Genomic DNA, 20,542 nt, shown 5'->3' with positions numbered 1-20,542 from the left:
AAGGGCCGGTCCTGGGGCCGGTTTTGTTCAATATCTTCATAAATGATCTGGAGGATGGTGTGGATTGCACCCTCAGCAAGTTTGCAGATGACACGAAACTGGGAGGAGAGGTAGATATGCCGGAGGGTAGGGATAGGATACAGAGGGCCCTAGACAAATTGGAGGATTGGGCCAAAAGAAATCTGATGAGGTTCAACAAGGACAAGTGCAGAATCCTGCACTTAGGACAGAAGAATCCAACGCACCGCTACAGACTAGGGACCGAATGGCTAGGCAGCAGTTCTGCAGAAAAGGACCTAGGGGTTACAGTGGACGAGAAGCTGGATATGAGTCAACAGTGTGTCCTTGTTGCCAAGAAGGCCAATGGCATTTTGGGATGTATAAGTAGGGGAATTGCCAGCAGATCGAGGGACGTGATCGTTCCCCTCTATTCGACATTGGTAAGGCCTCATCTGGAGCACTGTGTCCAGTTTTGGGCCCCACACTACAAGAAGGATGTGGAAAAATTGGAGAGAGTCCAGCGGAGGGCAACAAAAATGATTAGGGGACTGGAACACATGAGTTATGAGGAGAGGCTGAGGGAACTGGCGATGTTTAGTCTACAGAAGAGAACAATGAGGGGGGATTTGATAGCTGCTTTCAACTACCTGAAAGGGGGTTCCAAAGAGGATGGATCTAGACTGTTCTCAGTGGTAGCTGATGACAGAACAAGGAGTAATGGTCTCAAGTTGCAGTGGTGAGGTTTAGGTTGGATATTAGGAAAAACTTTTTCACTAGGAGGGTGGTGAAGCACTGGAATGCGTTACCTAGGGAGGTGGTGGAATCTCCTTCCTTAGAAGTTTTTAAGGTCAGGCTTGACAAAGCCCTGGCTGGGATGATTTAATTGGGGATTGGTCCTGCTTTGAGCAGGGGGTTGGACTAGATGACCTCCTGAGGTCCCTTCCAACCCTGATATTCTATGATTCTATGACCTTTTGGGGCTGGACAGGTCCCTTTCTGATGTTCAAAAAGAAGACTCCTCAGCCATTCTGAAGAGCAAGGGGGTCTCCTGAAAGGCCATAAAGTTCTAACCTAGATCCCAAGGAGGAAAGAAGGCCACCTGGAATACCTTAGGAGTGTAAAGGAAGTCTGTAGGGTTTGGCTATTTCCTAAAATGGACAGGAAGAATCAGTGCTAATGGGCGGGAAGGTGAGCAGAGTTTTGGGCATAGGTAATAGCAACTGTCCTCCCTCCTCCATCATAAAAAGTGGTCAGATGGTTCCTCTTCTTTGTTTAATAAAAGCAATCGCAAAAAATCATTCAAGACTTTCACACACTTCTAAAGAGCCCCTTAGCCCTTTCCTGTAGCATCCCAAATGCAATACATCTATGAGTCTTTCCCTCAGACACTCAATGTGAGCAACATGCAACCCTCTTTCATCACATTCATTACAGAAATTACAGAGAGGAAGAGAGAGGGAACTGTGTTAGGAATGCCCTTTAAACCACCATGCTATCCAATATGGAGTCCAAAACCCAAAACTAGGTACTACTGGGGTGGGAAAAATGAAAGATCCCCTACCCACTGTCTCATACGTTTTAGCATGGCTTCTGCAACACCCGCACATATGCCCCACTTCCTGTCTTCATAGGAGCCCTCTTCTACATTATCAGTAGAGTAAGAGAGACTCTACTGGTGGAAGTGTGGAACTTAAAGAAAATTCCCCCAACATTAGATAAACACAATATTTAGGGTTAGGGACAAAGCCACACTTTTGGGTCAGCTATGAGAGGGCGTTGAAAAGAGGGAGGATGGTCCACTAGACAGGATGTTATAGTGAAATTCAGGAGACCGTGGTTCAATTCTCTTCTGGGACCTTGAGTGACTTTAGTCTCTCTGTACCTCAGTTCCTCATCTGTATAATGTGACACCCCTACCTCATGGGGTGCCACAGTGCATTAAAGACTGGGAGGTGCTCAGCCACCGTGGTGATGGAGACAATCTAGTGCCATGCCATTGCTAAACCCTGATGTTCTATCTAAACTAAACAGTGTGAGGAGCAGCAAAGTAGTAGTATTCCCAGTCGGAGAATGCCTGACAGAGCTTAAATTAGCGTAGTAACTTTTTTAAGAAAATGCCTAAAACAAACTAAGCAAGCATTTTTGTATTGGTGAAGATTAATTTAGAGAGGGTGAAGAGACATGTTTAAAAATAACTATAAAAACTATTGTATATGCCAGTCAAAGCAAAGATTTAATTTAAAGTGGGCAATGTAGGTTAATCGAAAAGTTGTCAAGATATATCTCAATTTAAAAAGATGTTAACTTTAGTTTATAATAAACCTATGGAAACCTGAGACTGAAATCAGTTTTTATTTACTTAATTATTTTATTTAGATTCTTACACATTTTACAGAAATTAGTTTTTGGAGGAAAAAAACACTCAGGACCTGACCCAATGAGGTCAGTGAAAAGACACTCATTTTACAATAAAATTAAATAGAAAAAATATGATAATACATTTTAATTGTGTAATCTGAATTTTGTATGTCCCAATCCTACAAGGGAGCATACACACAGATTCTCACTTTTGTGAATGGGGCTGAACACAACTGTGCTAAGGTTTGTTTTGTATGCAACCATTTGTTTCCAATATTTTTTACTTCTATCATTTGAGTCTCTGTTCTTTGATAAACTTATTCTTGTTTTCACTACAGCTACAATTAAGCACTGTGTGGTAAGTGGAGTGGTGATCACTATAGGGATGTCGCTCAGAACAGCTGATGACGTGGACTGGACGGTGCTCTGGTAGACTGGGTTTGATGGAGGGAGACTTTATCAAGGTCATAGAACCACTTTAATGCAATCAGAAATCCAACGAGAAATGGACTGAGCTGTTACTGGTTGACCTCTAACTCTCAGCATAGGCAATAAAAACCCTGGGAGAGGGTCTAAAGGATTTAGTACGATCCACAGAGCATGTCAATGCCCTACAAAAGTCTAAAATGTGGAGTTTCCTTTCAGCTTTGGAAGAGTGAGGTTTCAGGAAACACACACGGAAGATTACTAGTTTGATTCAGGTGGAAAGCTGATACTATCTTCGGCATAATCTTAGCGTGTGGCCTAATACAAACTTTTGAAAGACTGTGAAAGAAGGACTAGCTAAAAGAGCTTGAACCCTCCTTGCAGAAGTGACTGCCACCAGAAACGCTGTCTTCCTGAACAACAAAGATAACAATGTTGTTGCCATAGGGAGAACCTATTAGTCTAGAGTAGACTACGTTAAGGATCCATAAAGGTATTGGGTCAGACACAGGTGGGTAGATGCTGACAAAACCCTTCAGAAATCTGGAAACCAGAGGGTAAGAGAAGATGGAAAATCCATCCCCTGGAGGATGCAGAGCTGATATGGAAGCCAGGTAAACTCTCACACAACTAACTGAAAGGCCAGATGACTTCAGGTGTAACAAAACAGTCAAGTACATTTTTGACCTCTGTGTTGAGACTGCCCAAATTTAAAATCTTTTCCAGTTTGCAGCATCTGTAGCTCTAGCGCATATATGTAACTAGTGCACGTAGTGCCCGCTGTTCACCAAAATGGCTTGAACATCTCTCATGAATATTCAACCAGAGATCATCCATGCCATGAGGTGGAAAGATTGGAGACTGGAATGCAGGGACCTGCCCTGGTTTGGAGATAGATGATCCTTGACGAGGGCCAAGTTGAGGCATGAATGGACTAGGGCATCACTGGAGATGTGATGGAAAACCAACGTAGATCCATGAACCAGTAGAGCTTTGGCCAGGCTAGTGCCACTAGGATTCAAGTTGCTTTGTTTTTTTTCAGTTTCCTTAGAATTGGAGGAACTGGAGGGAATGCATATAGGAGATGACTGAACCAGGGGAGAAGAAAGGCATCTGCAATGGAACCCCAGCTGCCCCCAACCATGGAGCAAAATCTCTTGCACTAGTAGTTCAGGTTGGTAGCAAACTAGTCTATCAGTGGGTACCCCCTCACTGATGAAAGATTTGGAGGATGTTAGTTCTGATTGACCACTTGTGTTGGTCTATGAAATCCCAGCTGAGGGTGTCTGCAATTGTGTTCCTCACTCCTGGAATGTGGAATTCCTTGAGGAAGACATTGTTTCTTATACATACTTCCACAAGTGGATGACTTCCTTGCATAGCTGAGATGATCTTGCACCTCTCTGCCTGTTCAGATAAAACATGGCACTGGTGGTCTCTGTAAGAACTTGTATCACATGGTTCTTGATAGCAGACATAAACATCTTGCAAGCCCAACAAATAGCTCTGCACTCCAGAAATTTATGTGGAGAGAACTCCTGGGGTGACCAAAGACCTTGTGCCTGAAGTTGACTGAGTTGGGTCCCCAATCCTTGGTAGACATCTGTTACTAGGGTCATATTCAAAACTGGGGACAGAAAGGGAACCCCTCTGCACACATTGCACAGATCCAACCACCAGTCCAGAGACTGGAGCAATCATGGAGTCTGTATGTCCAGAGGAGGCATAGTAACACAATATATTGAATGGAGCCAGGCCGGCAGACAGTGATTGTGAAGTCTGTCATGAAGAAAAGTTACGTACATGCAAAAGGCCACATGGCCCAGGAGATGTAGACAGGCATGCACTGTTCTCACTGAGTTGCACTTGAGACTTTTGGACAGAAAGGCTACAGGATAAAATCTTTCCATCGGAAGGTAAGCCATGGCAGTCATGGCATTGACGTCTGCATTGATAAAGGTTTTGTGTAGTGTTGGTTATAACTTTGATCTGTCCAACTTTAGTTGCAGGGTCAGATGAGAGAACAGCTGCCTGATGACACTCATGCTGTTTTGGATTTGGAGGTTACCTGATGTACTGTAAACTAGCCAATCATTCAGATAAGGAAATATCTGAATGCCTAAATATTATATGTGGGCTGCCACCATTGAGATGCACTTGGTGAACACCCTCGGAGCTGACGAAAGCCCAAAAGGGAGCACCATATGCCAATAATGGCTGTTGCTTGCTATGAATCAAAATAATTTCTTGTAGCCGAGAGGTTTTGCCACATGTAAGCATCCTGTAAATCTAAGGCACCATGCCAATCTCTAATCCCCAAGGAAGAAGCGAGGGGGACCATCCTGAACTTTGCTTTCTTGATGATGCAGTTCAGCTTTCTTAGATATAGAATGGGATGAAGGACATCAGAAAACTTTGAGACCAGGAAATACCACGAACAGATAACTTTCCCTCTGTGTTGGTAAGGGATCTCCCTCTGTCGCTTCCAATTCCAGAAGAGATTATTTCTTGAAACAAAACGGTCTCATGAGAAGGGTCCCTGAAAAGGGACTGGGGTGTGTGTGTGTGTGAAAGGTGTGGGGGAGGGGAGGGGAAGACGACTCAGAAGAGAGAGATGAACTGGATAACATATCCCTCCTTCACTGTGCAGAGCACTTACTTGTTTGACTTGATCTCTTTCCAAACACAGAGAAAAAGAGACAGGCATCTTCCAATGGATAGGAATAGGTGTGCTGTCCTCTATCACTCAACATGACTGCTTGGAGGTTGAGCTTGTTTGTGAGAAGGGCCTGTGGACAAAGCCAACTGGCCACTTCAGGGAGGTCTAGACGTTCTTTTGGTAAAGCCTTGTGATCACTACTGGAAAGAGGATCTATAGTACAGGTGAAATCTAAATTGCTTCCTCTTTGTTACAGGCCTTATTGGCCTTGGTCTGTTCTGAGGGAGTCTAGATCCATCTGCTATGGAACGTATATGTGCATAATCACTAAATTAGACAGCTAGGACAAAGGGTCCCAAAAATAAGAACTCGTGGAAAAAACCCAACGAAGTGCCTGACAGGTTTAATTTCTCAATAAAACAACTACATTTGCAACAGATTATATAAATACAAAGAAAATATTTCCCCTTATGTGTATTACTTATGAATTTAATATTAACAATGATAAATGAGTGTGTATTTTCCATGGTATCACAGGGCCCAATCTGATATGGTGTCTGTTGCAAGGCCTTAGAGCCCTCAGACTCCCACTGACCACCCATATGTCAATAGGAGTTATGAGCACTAAGCACCTCCTGTGATTATGCCCATATTCAGCAGGATGTTTATTGTTGCCTTTTCTGTATCAGATTATGTGAAATATATGTATTTCCTGCCCATTATTTGACTTTTTTTTATTTTCAATTTGTAGCCAAAGATGTCTTTCTGAAGTTCAAGAAAAATAATTCCAATTTTGCAACCTATTAAAAATTCCAAAACATTTTGTAGATAATGATTTCATTTAAAAATTGAAAACCTGATTAGAGAACAATCCACTCTAGAAGTAAACAGAAATTGTAGTAATGAAGATACTCTTTCACACACAAAAATATTTTAAGGGAGAACAAACCTTTAAAGCCATCAGGATACACATCAGGAAGAAATTTAGTGCTGACATCTCCCTGAACAAAGCGTGGATGGGTTATCACTTCTCGCAGTAAAGCTATATTGTGAGTCACACCTATAAATAAAACATTGAGTCAAATCAGATGAATGTGTTAATCACAAGCAATACCGAGAAACAAAGAAAACAAAACAGATTCAGGGGGCTGCTTTTTCCCCTCAGACTGAATTCCAGTCAACTAATTTGGCAACCATGGCACGGACAGAATCTTTTTGGGGGGAGGGTGGTCCACCTAGCACTCAGACACTGCTATTTCTGGACGATTCAGTTTAATTAAGACATAAATCTTTGCAATTCTCACCTCTCCTGACAGACTCTGATCCAAAACCTAATGAAGTCAATAAGGGCAAAAAGTGACCATAAGGTTTTTGCTTTAGTCCAAGCAGATATAGACAGGACCTAAAGAGAGCTCAGTGAAGTCCCATCAGAGTATCAGTGCCATACCCACAAGCTCAGCATTTCCCATTAACCACACCCACCTTGACATTCTTTTAGAGACATCCTGTTGGGAAAGTTATGTACATAGCAATGAAAACACCGGTTCATTAAAAGATTTTACCTCACCTAGCTTGTCTCTCAATCAAGTTTGAAGCATTTATATAAGATTTTATAACATTCTGTCATTTATAATTCATGAAGGTTACCGATAGATCTTACAAAAAATTGAGAGTTATCTGTGCTTTCTTCATGCTTGCACACCATCATCTCTAGAATACAATCTTCATATCCTCTTACTCAACCTTGCCCAGCCAAATCTCTAATCAAGATTTTCCACTCCCCTGTGCCTCTCCCCATCTGCATTACATGTCAATAATGGCCACAAAAGGTAAAATATTGGTTCTTGGTTTTTGCATTTTCCCTTCTGCTTATCCTTTTCTGTCTCTTTCTTCTCCCACCTTTTCTTTTATTTTGTCTTTTTTCTCCACTTTACTGCTTTTGGAGGACATTGTGCCAGCAAAGAAGTGGAGCTTTTGACTGCTAGGAGACAGAGAAGGCCAAGATCCGTGGGTGAATTGAACTCCTACATTCCCCACTAAAAATCCTCCAAACAACCATGCTCTCTGTTGCTTCTGACAGTCTCCCACAACAGTATAGCTCAAAAACATGCAAGTTGTATTTTAATACAGTGCTCCCTCAAAAACGTTCTGCAGTAAACTCCATGTACTGGAGGAGTATCTACCACAGAGAGACAGAGTGAAAGACGGAGTAAACTAATCATTTATCTTCTCATTTAAGCAAAAATCTCTCATATCCACAACCTCTAGGAAAACAAACTTACATTCAACTCCACTTTGCTAGAAATATTTAAAATTTCTTTCACGCAACTATATTGACTATATAAATAGCACAACACACCGTTAAGTCTATGTAATTTCATTGAAATGTTTGTGGAAGGTGACGACTTTGTAGTGGTGAATGGAGGGGATGGAGGCAGCAAGAATAAAGCATCCTTTCTGGTGAAACTGCTTATATCTGCTATTGATGCAATTCAGCCATTTCTAAAGTTAAAAAGTTTTCTCTTCTGAGAGCCATCTCTGGAAAGGATAATTTAGGTGTATCCAGAGAATAAGTAATCTCCATCAAAGATCACTATCCTTACTCTTTCTTTAAATTTAGGGAAGGATTTTTAGCAAAAGGTTTCTAAGAGCCATCATGAGCATAACAAAGACCTGGCTAGAGAACAGTGTCCCACAGTAAACAACAGCATTTCTTGGAAGTTAATACCGTTATTAGAGTTATGTAATTATATGAAGAGCATAACCCATATAATATTAACTGGGGTGAGCACTTTCATTAAGAGTTCTAACATTCAGAGGAAAGCTTCCTAGCTTTGTATTTTAGAGATTGTCACTTCACAGGTACATTTTCAGGGATCAGTAGAAACTGCACATCAACCCTGAAGACTGCTTAACTGGTCTTTCTGATAACCATAATTAAAAATAAAATATGAAATTGCTGTACTATTTGCACCAGAATAGGTAAATATAGTCAAACTTCACAACTGCAGATCTAATGAATTATTTACATTCTCTTTTTTCTGAAATGGAGATACCACCTCAGCAATACAGTGAATGTTTTTTTAAAATGCACTCCCCCCCCTTTTTTTCCTTCTCCAGCTTTAGAAACATGAATAACATTCTTGTTATCTTATGCATAACCCAGTTCGCACACTTTTAAAAAACATTTTCCCCCTACAGTCTTCTGCCGGTGTGAATTTTCTAGCTCTCTGTGTGGCCGATACTGAAAACACTTTCAACACATGGAATCTGACTTCAGCCTTATGAAACAATGTTGTATCTCTAAAGACTAGTTCATGAGCCATTAACCAGCACCATACATCTAGTTCAATTCTGAGAATTTGACCATGTGATTAAAAGAAGATGAGTTTCTAAGCCACCTGGGTGATTAGGTCATCCAAGCTCCTTGGATGTTTACATACATATAACATTCCATTCTTTATACCTCCAACAAACAATTTAGTAAAAACATAGAACTGTGGCAGAAGATAAATGAATGTAACTTGGGAACAAATATAATCTATATTTTGGATACTACAGAGCAGAGCTATCCAAGCTTAAGACTAACTATTGACTTTTCCCCTAATTTTCCCACTTGACTAGAAACTGTGGTAAATTAAAATATGACATTTTCAAGGGCAGCTTTAGAATTGTAATTTAAAACACAACAGAGTAGCCCTTCAGTGTTCTCTGACTTCGATTGAATGCAAAAGGTAATATGTTACAATGTGAAACCATATCATCTCATGTTTTTCTTTCCTAAACCGCTATAAGATCCCTGTTGAGATGATGGCTGATGACAGATGACAGAGATCTTGGTGTCTCAATTGATTGCCCCAAAAGACCTGAAATCAAAAACCACCATGAGTATCTTAATTCATTCCAAACCATGTGTAACAGGAAAAAAAAAAAATCAGAGGCTTCTGCAGTGCTTTCAGCTCTAAAAGTCCTTCTACAAGTTCAATAAAAGCCGGCAAGCCTAGGTGTTTCAGAAGCAATATAAGAAGTGTGTTCTACATATGTAAATTAGCATTTTAATATGCAATAATTTCCTTTCAAAGTACCATGAAAGACTGTATCTGTTCCCAAGATCACTTGTTTAAACAATGGATGGATGGTTGATCTACTCCTTAAAAGTGAGTTTACAGCTTCAATGATGTTCCTGATCACAGACTGAAAAAATAATAATGTGCCACCCTAAGTCTTCAGAAGTCTAGAAGTTTTAGATTTGCAATTTAGCATGACCTCTGTCAAAGTTCATAAGGTCTCCATCTGTGTGTGAATAACTGCCATGCTACAGAAACGTGGACCCCTAGAACAGCTTGCTCCTGACTACCTGCTGCTTCCCAAACACTGGCCAGACATTAGCCCCCACTCTCACAGGATCAAACAGAGGCCAACAGGCACAGCTTATTTCATGCAAAGTTAGAAACTAAACTGAACTATATTATAGCCATTCTGCAATTGACTAATCCTGCCATCAGCCTCGGACTTAAAAATAAAATAAAATAAATCACATTTTGTAATCCAGAAAACCATGAGATAAAAATCACTAAAATTCAGTTTCATTTTGTTTCCTTCATAAAACAAGCTTTTATTTCTCTACCTCTCATTCATATTGTTAAGAGGGTTGCCAGTATAAATAAGGATCATAATCACAGCTTTGTTGTTTCCCTCCCTGACCTCTTGTCTACACTGCAATAAAACACCCATGGCTGGGTCATGTCAGCTGACTCAGTCTTGCAAGGCGTGGGCTGCAGGGCTCTAAAACTGCAGTGTAGACATTTGGGTTCAGACTGGAGCTGAGGCTCTGGGACACTCCCCCTTGTGGGGTCTTAGAGCCCAGGCCCCAGCCCTAGCAACTACACTGCAATTTTATAGCTCTGCAACCTGAGTCCCATGAGCCCAAGTCAGCTGACCTGGGCCAACTGTGGGTATTTTAGTGAAGTGTAGACATGCACTGTGAGGCAAAACACAGTAGAGTTTAGTAGCAGTTGCCAACAGGAAGATTTTTCTTATTTCTTTTTCCTTCTTTCTATCATATTGTCCACTGTAAAGTATTAATGAAACAAAAGATCTGCTTAAGATGTACTTTTAATTCTTTATCTATTATCTATTAATTTTGAGACAATATTCCTCAACAGCAGCCTCATAAAAGCATAAGGATTCTTTGGGTCAATGCCATAGCTTTTAATTTAAGGAGACCTAACACTATATATAACATCTCTTGGGTCCAATTAATTTTGTGATCTGAACCAACTTCCTAGTGAGCACCTGTGCAAATTAAAAACCAAAACAATCTGGCACAGTTTGATTAGTAATCTTGGTATCCTGGTTTAGGAACAGAAGGCCCAAAATCCACTGTCAGAGTTATATGATGATGCATACTGCCTGCCTATCTGCACTGTACCTGGTCCAACTCCATGCTATCTGGAATATGCTCGTGGAACAAAACCACAAATACCAGTAAATTCACCCCTTTTTTAATTAAGTTTAAAAAAAAACCAAAACTACAGCCAAGCTCATGTGTCGTCCTTCTCCAATACCATCACCAAAGTGATGAAGTGATAAAAATAATTTTGTACAAAGCAAAATTATACAGAAGGGATGTGGATGGGATGATATACAAATTACAGTATTTAGTCACTAAAAAGCAAAATAAACTTGGTTTTTGTGCCTTAGCGTTCCATGAGCAACATTTGCACAATAAATATTTACTGACACTAAACATATTCAGTGTTGATTAGCCCTTTTACAGTATTAAGCTTCTGTCAGCTTGACATTCACAAACACAAATCTGCATTTATCCGTGTAAACTTAATTGGAGCCCTACATGCCTCTCCGCAGATAAACAATTCAATATATTTAACTTGCTGAGAATTTTAATTGTGTTAAGTGGAACGGAAAGAACTTTATTTGCATACTTATCGATTGCTAAAACAAACATTCATTTTATGCAGAATTTGAATTGACTGATAATTTAGCAAAGCTAGTCTGAAAAAAACACTCTAGTACTGTACTTTACAAGTCATTACCTTCAGTAGGTATTCCATTTCATTTCATTTCATTAGGACTTCAAAAACTAACTAAATAAATTCAAGTACTACATTGAGTTACAATTTCAGACAGGTTTCAGAGGAACAGCCGTGTTAGTCTGTATTCGCAAAAAGAAAAGGAGGACTTGTGGCACCTTAGAGACTAACCAATTTATTTGAGCATGAGCTTTCGTGAGCTACAGCTCACTTCATCATTTCAGACAATGATCAGTGGAGCAGTCGAGATGTCTGCAGGTTTTACATCTGTTGTTATAGCAGGGCCTGGTGCTGCTTTGGGTTGGTGGTCCTGGTCTATGAGGAATGTCCTTCTGATGACACACTTGGAGTGGTTGTGGCGGGGCTGTCTGAAGGCCAAAAGAGTGTGTTTGGAAAGAAATCTTTCCAGATGTTGACCCCATCACATACGGGTTGTAATTGTTTAATGATCCCCCATATGGATTCCAGTGTGGGGTGGTAGGTGACAACTAGGGGTGAGCGATGAAAAGTAGATTAGTTTCTTTTTTGAAATAGGTTCTCACAGGGTATTTAGGTGGCCCATTGCATGATGCGATTCTCTGGTGGAATGTCCTTGTCTGGTGAAGGCAGTTTTAAATCTGTTAAGATGTGTCGTCCTTACAGTATATTCTGTGATATCTGAGGACTTGGCTGTAGATAACAGATTCCTTGTGTGTCTGGGTGATTACTGGATCTATGGGTTTCTTGAACACTGTTGTCTGTAGGGTTCTGACTGTGGTGTCCAGGGAGTTGATGCTGGTATGGCAGTGTTCTAGAGAGAGTTTAATGGATGGGTGGTAGCTGTTCAAGATGTAGAAGTCTATGACACAGTTTAGGTCATTGTCAAGAGGTTGAAAATATCAATGTATCTCAAATATATCTTTGGTTTCGTGGTGTATTTGTCCAGAAATTCTCCGTCAAGATGGCCATGAAGAGGTTGGCATACTGGGGAGGATTCCTAGTACTCCTAGCTGTTCTCATGGTTTGGACAAAGTGTGTTGTTGAACATAAAAACGGTTATGGGTGGAGATGGAATGTATAAGTTTGGCAATGTGTTTGAGGTGGATATCTGAATGTTGTCCATTCACTTGTAGATATGGCTGTAATGCCGTCATTGTGAGGGATATTTGTGTATAAGGAGGCGAAATCCATGGTTGCCGTGATGTGTTCTGAGGGAGACTGTTAAGGTTGCAGAGTTTGTGGAGAAAGACTGCTGTGTCCTGAGGGAAGCTGACCCTCTAGTGTGGTGAGTGGCTTGATGATGGTTTCTGTGAGTTCTGCTATTCCTTCAGTAAGAGTGCCATAGTCAGATATCCTGGATCTGCCTGGTTTCCCTTGTTTGTGTATCTTGGGAAGCCTGCAGAAGGTTTTGGGGGCGGAGGGGGGATGATGTTGTAGAGTTTCTCTTGGAGTTGCTTGGGGAAGGATTTGATGATATCCTTAAATTCCAGGGTGAACTGTGGTGTGGGTTTTCTTTGAGTTCTTTCTGGTGGGTGGTGTCGAAGAGTTGGCAGTTGGCTTGACGTGTAGTCATCACTGTTGAGAACTATGATGGCATCCCTTTTGTCTTCTGGTTTGATCACTATCTGGTAGTTAGATTTCAGGGACTATATAGCTGTTGTCTCAGCCACAGAGAGATTGTGGTGGATGTGATGTTTGTTAAAGATTTCGCAATCTTTTTTTTTTTTTCCCTGAAGCACTCAAAGTAATGATCAAGTGTGTGGTGTCATCCACTAGCTGTCCAGTCATATGATTCTTTTTTCTTATGAAAAAAAAGTTGGTGGGGAGGTGGTAGTGTGGCTGGTATCATCATTGTGAAAGAATTCTTTGAGGCGGAGTCGGTGAAAGAATTCTTCCAGTTCTCCACAAGTTAGTATGGAATCAGGTTCTCTCATGGGGCAGAAGTTCAGTCCCTTGGAGAGAACAGATAATTCTGCTCCAGTTAGGGGCCATCTTGATAAATAGACGAGGTTGGGTTGTTGTGTAGTGTCCATATGGTGGGTCCGGATGCAATGGTTTATCCCGGAGCAGAATTATGTGATGATTTCTTGTTTGAGGTGGTCCCTTCTGCAGTATATGAGGTGCAGTAGATGGTTACTCAATTTTTCTGAAGTCCTTCTGCAGAGCTGTTCAGCATACTTGGAATTGTATGTAGTAGTCAGAGGGTTACAGATGGTGAGTCCTCTAGGATGATGTATTCTTTCTTGCATTTTCTAACAAAGTAGATGTCGCTGTTTAGTTTTACTTCCTTTTTCTTCATGTTGTGCAGTTTCCATTTCAGACAGCAAAATTCTGTATCGTCCATTGTTGTTTGTGGTGTTGTTGTAGCAGTATTGATCCCAGGATATTAGAGAGACAAGGTGGATGAGGTAATATCTTTTATTAGACTATTATTGGTGAAAAAAAGCTTTCAAGCTACACAGATCTCTTCTTCGGTTCTGGAAAAGGTACTCAAGCCTGGTGTACACTAGGAAATTGGGTTGGTATAACTATGTTGCTCAGGAGTGTGAAAAATCCCCATCCTTGAGCAATGCAGTTAAACTGACCTAATCGCCAAAATTCTACCATCGACCTAGCCACCATCTCTCAGGAAGGTGGATTTCCTATGCTGATGGGAGGACCTCTCCCATTGGTACAGACAGTGTCTTCACTGAAGCGCTACAGCAGTGCAGACAAGCCCTCAGAGCGTCACAGCTAAATACCAGGTAAAACAAATTATTTATCGTAAGTAGTTAACACACATTCTATGAGACCATTCAAGGTGAAGTGGCCCATTCACATCTCTGCAGTCACAGGACAAAAAAAAAGGGGGTTAGTGAGTTACAGGTTGTTGTAATAAACCATTAATCCAGTGTCTTTATTAAAACCATGATTTTCAGTGTCCAGCAAAGTTATGGATTTAAGTTCCCAGGCTTGTCTTTTGAAGGTGTTCTATAAGTTTCCTTTGAGCATGAAAACTAAGATCAGATGTGGAGGGACTGCTTTGTGAAGAGTGTTCATTCGTTATTCTCCGAATTCATTCTGCTTCAATACAGAGAAAAAACCTCCAACTGCACACCCCCAGTTGTCACCTACCACCCCACACTGGAACCCATACAGGGTAACATTAAATAATAAGAACTTAAGAATGGTGATACTGGGTCAGACCAATGGTCTACCTAGCCCACTATCCGGTCTTCTTACAGTGGCCAGTGCCAGATACGTCCAGTCCAAGCTTCTGGCAGTTGGAGTTTTCTGGAGACACCCAGAGCACGGGGCTGCATCTCTGACCATTTTGGTTAACTGCCATTGATGTACCTATCCTCCATGAATTTATCTAATCCTTTTTTGAATACAGTTATACTTTTTTGCCTTGGCAATGAGTTACACAGGCGGAATGTGAGTTGTGCGAAGTATTCCTTATGTTTGTTTTAAACTTGTTGCCAGTTTTCATTGGGTGACTCCTGGTTCTTTTGTTATGTGAAAGGGTAAACAACACTTTCTTATTCTCTTTCTCCACACCATTCATGATTTCATAGACCTCTAATATATACATACTTAGCTGTCTCTTTTCTAAGCTGAGCATTCCCCATCTTCTAAATCTCTCCTCAGGTGGAAGCTGTTCCATACCCTAACCATTTTTGTCGCCCTTCTCTGTACTTTTCCAAATTCGATCTTTTTTGAGATGGGTTAACCAGAAGTTCATGCAGCATTCAAGGTGTAGGCCTACCATGGTTTTATATGGTGGCATTATGACATTTTCGGTCTTATTTTCTATCCCTTTCCTAATGGTTCCTAACATTAGCAGCTTTTTTTCCCCTGCTGCTGCATATTATCAAGATCTCTTTTTTGAGCTGCATCATTTTGTATGTTTAGTTGGGATTATGTTTCCCAATGTGCATTATTTTGCATTTATCAACATTGAATTTCATCTCCCATTTACTTGCCCATCATTAGCAAGTAAATCATCAAAACCCCATCATTTTGTATGTTTAGTTGGGATTATGTTTCCCAATGTGCATTATTTTGCATTTATCAACATTGAATTTCATCTCCCATTTACTTGCCCAGTCACCAAGTTCACGGAGATCCCTTTAATTCTTCGCAGTCAGCTTTGGACTTAACTATCTTGAGTAATGTTCTATTATCTGCAAACTTCATCACCTCAATGTTTAGCCCTTTTTCCAGATCATTTACAAATATGTTGAACAGCACTAGTCCCAGTACAGATCCCTGAGGAACCTCACTTTTTACCTCTCTCCACTGTGAAAACTGATCATTTATTCCTACCCTTTGTTTCCTGTCTTTTAACCAGTTACTGATTCAAGAGAGGACCTTCCCTCTTTTCCTATAACTGCCTACTTTGCTTAAGAGCTTTTAGCGTGGAACTGTCAAAGGCTTTCTGAAAGTCCAAGTACTCTGTATCCACTGGATCATCCCATCCACATGTTTGCTGACATTCTTAAAGAAGTCTAATAGATTGGTGAGACATGATTTCCCTTTACAGACACCATGCTGACCCTTCCCCAACATACTGAATTCACCTATGTGTCTGATAAGTCTGTTCTTTACTATAGTTTCAACTAATTTGCCTGGTATTGAAGTTAGGCTCACTGGCTAGGAATTGCAAGGATTGCCTTTAGAGCCTGTTTTTAAAAATCGGCATCACATTAGGTATCTGCCTGTCATCTGCTACAGAGGCTGATTTAATCGATATGTAACCTATCTCAGTTTGTAATTCTGCAACTTGATATTTGAGTTTCTTCAGAACTCTTGGTGAATACCATCTGGTCCTGTTGACTTTTTACTGTTTAATTTATTAATCTGTTCCAACATCTCATATTAACACCTCAATCTGTTATAGTTCCTCAGATTTGTCTCCAAAGAAAAATGGCTCAGGTATGGGCATCTCCCTCACATTACAATCCATACTTGACGGAGACCGCATCCTTTAAGAAATCTTTCCTGAACCTCCTCTTCTGGCCTTCAAACCACCCCCCAACCTTGCAAAACTCATCATCAGAAGCAAGTTCCCCACAGACTAGGACTCTCAAACTCAAAACAGCACCAGACACTGCCATAACAACAGATGCAAAGCCTGCAGAAATAGCTCCACTGTTACAATGATGAATACACCCCACAACACACCTTTCAAGTTCCATGGGTCCTACACATGCCTACCACAACATGTGGCATTCCTCATACAGTGCACCAAATGCCCCAATAAAAACTATGTAGGTGAAACCAGATAATCACTGTGCTCTTGAATGAACTCACACAGAAAAATGATTAAAAAAAACAAAAATCATATCACCCTGGGCAAGAGGAAGTTACTTACCTGTAATTGGAAGTTCTTTGAGATGCATGGTCCCTATCTGTATTTCACCTGTAACTGGGGTGGTTACACATTTGCACTATGCACCTGGAGCCGGAGAACTTGAAAGTAGTGTCCATTGGTCCACACATGCATGTGCTCTGACTCACATCATGCCTCCAACCAAGGGCATAAAGGGAAGACTGAACTGCCTGCCTCTCCAGTTCCTTCTCCACCACAAATCTGAGGAGATCCAAAGCAGAAGGGAAGGAAGACAAGGATGGAAATACAGACAGGGACCACACATCTCAAGGAACCTCCAGTTATAGGTAAGTAACCTCCTCTTCTTCTTTGAGTGATGGTTCCTACTGCATCCCACTGTGGGGGATTAACAAACAGTACTTAAGTAGGAGGAGGATGCGAGGATGTAGATGGCAGGGCAGAGCAAAGGATAGTCATTCCAATTCAGCAGAGGAGTCTTGGACTAGGGCACAGTCTCTTGCAAAGATGTGAATGGACCCCACATGGCTACTTTGCAGATATCAAGGAGGGATACCTCCTGAAGAAATGCCACAGTCACTGCTTGTGCTCTCATGGAATGAGCATTTACCCCGTGGCAAGGGAAAGTTCGATAATTGATAGAATAAAATGCAGCAAGAGATCCATTTCGAGATCCTCTGGGTGGAGATCGCTAGTCCATTGATTTTTTCTGTTATAGTGATGAATAGTCTTGGGGACTTCCTGATTAGTCTTGTTCTGTGTTGGTAAAAGGCCATAGCCCACTGGACATCAAGAGCGTGGAGTCTCTGTTCCTCAGAGGAAGTGTGCAGTTTACAGAAGAACACAGGTAAGTGGATCGATTGGTTCAAGTGAAGAAAGCAGTTACTAACCTTCTGTAACTGTTGTTCTTTGAGATGTGTTTTACATTTCCATTCCAGTGTAGGTGTATGCATGGCCCAAGCATAGTCACTGGAAATTTTTCCCCTAGTGGTGTCCATTGGATTAGCTCTAGTGCCTTCTGGTGCCACGTGCTAATAACGCCAGGCCCTGCCGACCCTGTGCACCCTCGATTCCTTCTTCCAGCAACTTCAATAAGAGGGGTAGGAGGGCGGGTCTCCACCTACCCAGGTAAAACTGTCTAGCGGAATCCTTCCTACTATTAGAAAGTATGTGTTTTCCAGGAAGGTACACTGCTGATAAGGTGATTTGGCTTTGGACACACCAGCTCCACAAGCTGACTGTTTCTACACGCAGGGAGATTAATCTTACTCTTCTGTGCTTGTTGACGTAAAAGACAGTCATATGAACTGGAAACTAACTCTGTCCTCTTGTGGAAGGTTGTCAGTGAACTCTGCAAACTTGGAGTAGTTCAGAAAGTCATACTTGGCCCATTAGTGCCTGGTATTTGGCTATCCTGAACTGGAGACTAGATGACAAGAAGACCATTCTCCCATAGGTGTAGGTGCTTACCTCTTTGCCGCAGGAGTAGACTGAAGCGGTTGCTGACGAGCCCTTTCAAAGCTGCTTGGACCACCAAAGAGTTGGGATAGGGGTGAGAAAACAAGAATTCAGCCCCTGTGGCTAGCACATAACCATGTTTTTCCATCCTCTTCGAGCTGGGACCTCAAGTCGCAGGGATGTGCCAAACAGGCCTAGCTGGCTCCATTATAGCTTCATTAACGGGGAACACTACTTTGTTGGATCTGGATGGAAGGAGGATGTCCAGGAGTTTGTGCTGGGGTTCCCAAACCTCTTCAAAAAGGAATCTGTAGTTCACCAGCAACTCTACAGAGATGACCCTGGAACTGCCTGAATTCATCAGGGTGAGAGGGAGACATAAGGGTTACCCGTTCGTCCGGAGACAAAGATGGCAGTCTTGCTCATTCAAGAAAAAACACTGGATCCGGTGCTAGCCCAATCTACTGCCCATGCTACTCTGGCTACACTGCTGTTTTTAGCACACAAGCTCAAGCAGAGCCAGCACATGTTTGTCTACCTGCACTTGGAAGCAAACACCCAGCTGCAGGGCATATTACTCCTAAGGGAATTCTGTACCAAAAAATTAAAAATTCTGCGCACAATATTTTAAAATTCTGCATATTTTGTAGAAATAAAATATAATCACTCCAGTTTCAATTCTTTTGGTAATTTATTTCAAAATACCTGTCAACAAATGTGTCAACAATACAGACAACAGCAAAAAACTTTCCCCCAGGAATAGAAAGTTAAAGAAATCTCTACAACAACCCAGTTCCAGTTGAGGAATGCTGGAGGGAGCTTTGTGGGGCACCCAGAGCCCAGACACCCACACCCCCTTCCCCACAGAGCCGAGATATGGGGCACCCCCTGGCCCAGATACCAGCCTCCCTCTCCCCACAGAGCCTAGCCCCGGGGTAGCCCCCAGACACCACCCCCCACCTACACACACACACACACACACTACAGCCCAGCTACAGACCACCCCCCTCAGACTTCTCACAGAGCCCAACTGCAGGGCAGCCCCCAGCCCAAACACCAGCTCCCCCAGAGCCGTTACTCCACTCAGCTTCTTCACTGCTCTGCTGGGGGACATGGTGTGGTGCAGCCCTGCCCTTCCCCATCCTTTGCCAGAGCTGGCTGGGTCTCTCAGGCCCCCTCCCACCCCATCCCCTGCACGCTCTTTGAATGAGGATCAAAGAGCGTGCAGCCTCCAGCCCAGCCAGGCTGGACACTCCGCTCACTGCGAGCTGGGCTCTGCAGAGTCCAGTGGCCCTTAGTGGGGGCCAGAAATTCTGTGGGGCAAACAGGGAATTCTGCAAAATTCTGCCTTCTGCAGTGGTGCAGAATTCCCCCAGAAGTAGTATATATACCCGAAGAGTCCTCCTCTTACATACAGAGCATATATGCAGTACACTTCCTTCTCCTCTCACACATTCATCATAAGCATCTCCTAGTTCAGTCTTTTTGTAACCATTTTTCTTTTGAAATGTCACTCCTCTCGGCCTTTTTATCCTAACACTCTCTATCCTGTCTCCTCTGTCTGTCTCTTCTTGTTTCATTTCCTCCTCCACTATTGTTCCATAGTGGCTGCCTTACTTTTCCCTCCACTCCATATGCCCACTTTTAGTCTTTTGTTATTTCCTTCCATGTGTGCTCTTCCCACTTTTCCACAGAATACTCTGCTGCACCACTCCCTCCACAGCACAATGAAAATAACATGATTTCTGCAGCGAAGTAATGACAGAGCTTTGGAGGTATTGTTAATTTTACTTTCTTGCTTTCCATGAATCAACAGGGAGTACAAAAAAAGTACAAGGAACTGACCCAGTCAGACCCCTACTTGACTACTGAAAATATCAATTATCTCACTTTTCCACATAAAGGTGCCCATTTTAATTAAACAATCATTTTAAACACAATTCCTGGAGATAGAAATACACTACAGAAAACTTTCCAGATCATGCTAGGTTTTAAATATTTTGTTCAGTGAACAGTGAGCTGTAGCTCACGAAAGCTTACACTCAAATAAATTTGTTAGTCTCTAAGCTGCCACAAGTACTCCTTTTCTTTTTGTGAATACAGACTAACACTGCTGCTACTCTGAAACCTACAAAGATAGACTCGTTAGTGGGCGGGTGGTTGAGAAACACATAGTATCTGCTTAAATATTAGGTACGTTAGGATTTCTTTTACTAATAGCTTGCTTCAGCTATTTAAAGAAAACACCCTTACATCTTTGAGAATTCAGAAATTAAA

General features: G+C 41.8%; 1 protein-coding gene across 8 annotated transcripts in view; it reads right to left on the bottom strand.

Moving 5' to 3' along the window:
- The window catches only part of PCCA (propionyl-CoA carboxylase subunit alpha), a 435,625-nt gene that overhangs the window by 179,372 nt on the left and 235,711 nt on the right, over nt 1-20,542 (bottom strand). For all 8 annotated transcript variants that reach the window (XM_048854281.2, XM_048854288.2, XM_048854316.2 and 5 more), the window contains one exon: nt 6,393-6,503. In XM_048854281.2, coding sequence (XP_048710238.1) covers nt 6,393-6,503 — 111 coding nt within the window. The remainder of the gene's footprint in view (nt 1-6,392; nt 6,504-20,542) is intronic.

The sequence above is a fragment of the Caretta caretta genome, chromosome 1 (genome assembly GCF_965140235.1).
Source record: "Caretta caretta isolate rCarCar2 chromosome 1, rCarCar1.hap1, whole genome shotgun sequence".
Lineage (NCBI taxonomy): Eukaryota > Metazoa > Chordata > Testudines > Cheloniidae > Caretta > Caretta caretta.
Note: the sequence above shows the minus strand (reverse complement) of the source record. Positions and strands in the feature narration are given on the sequence as shown.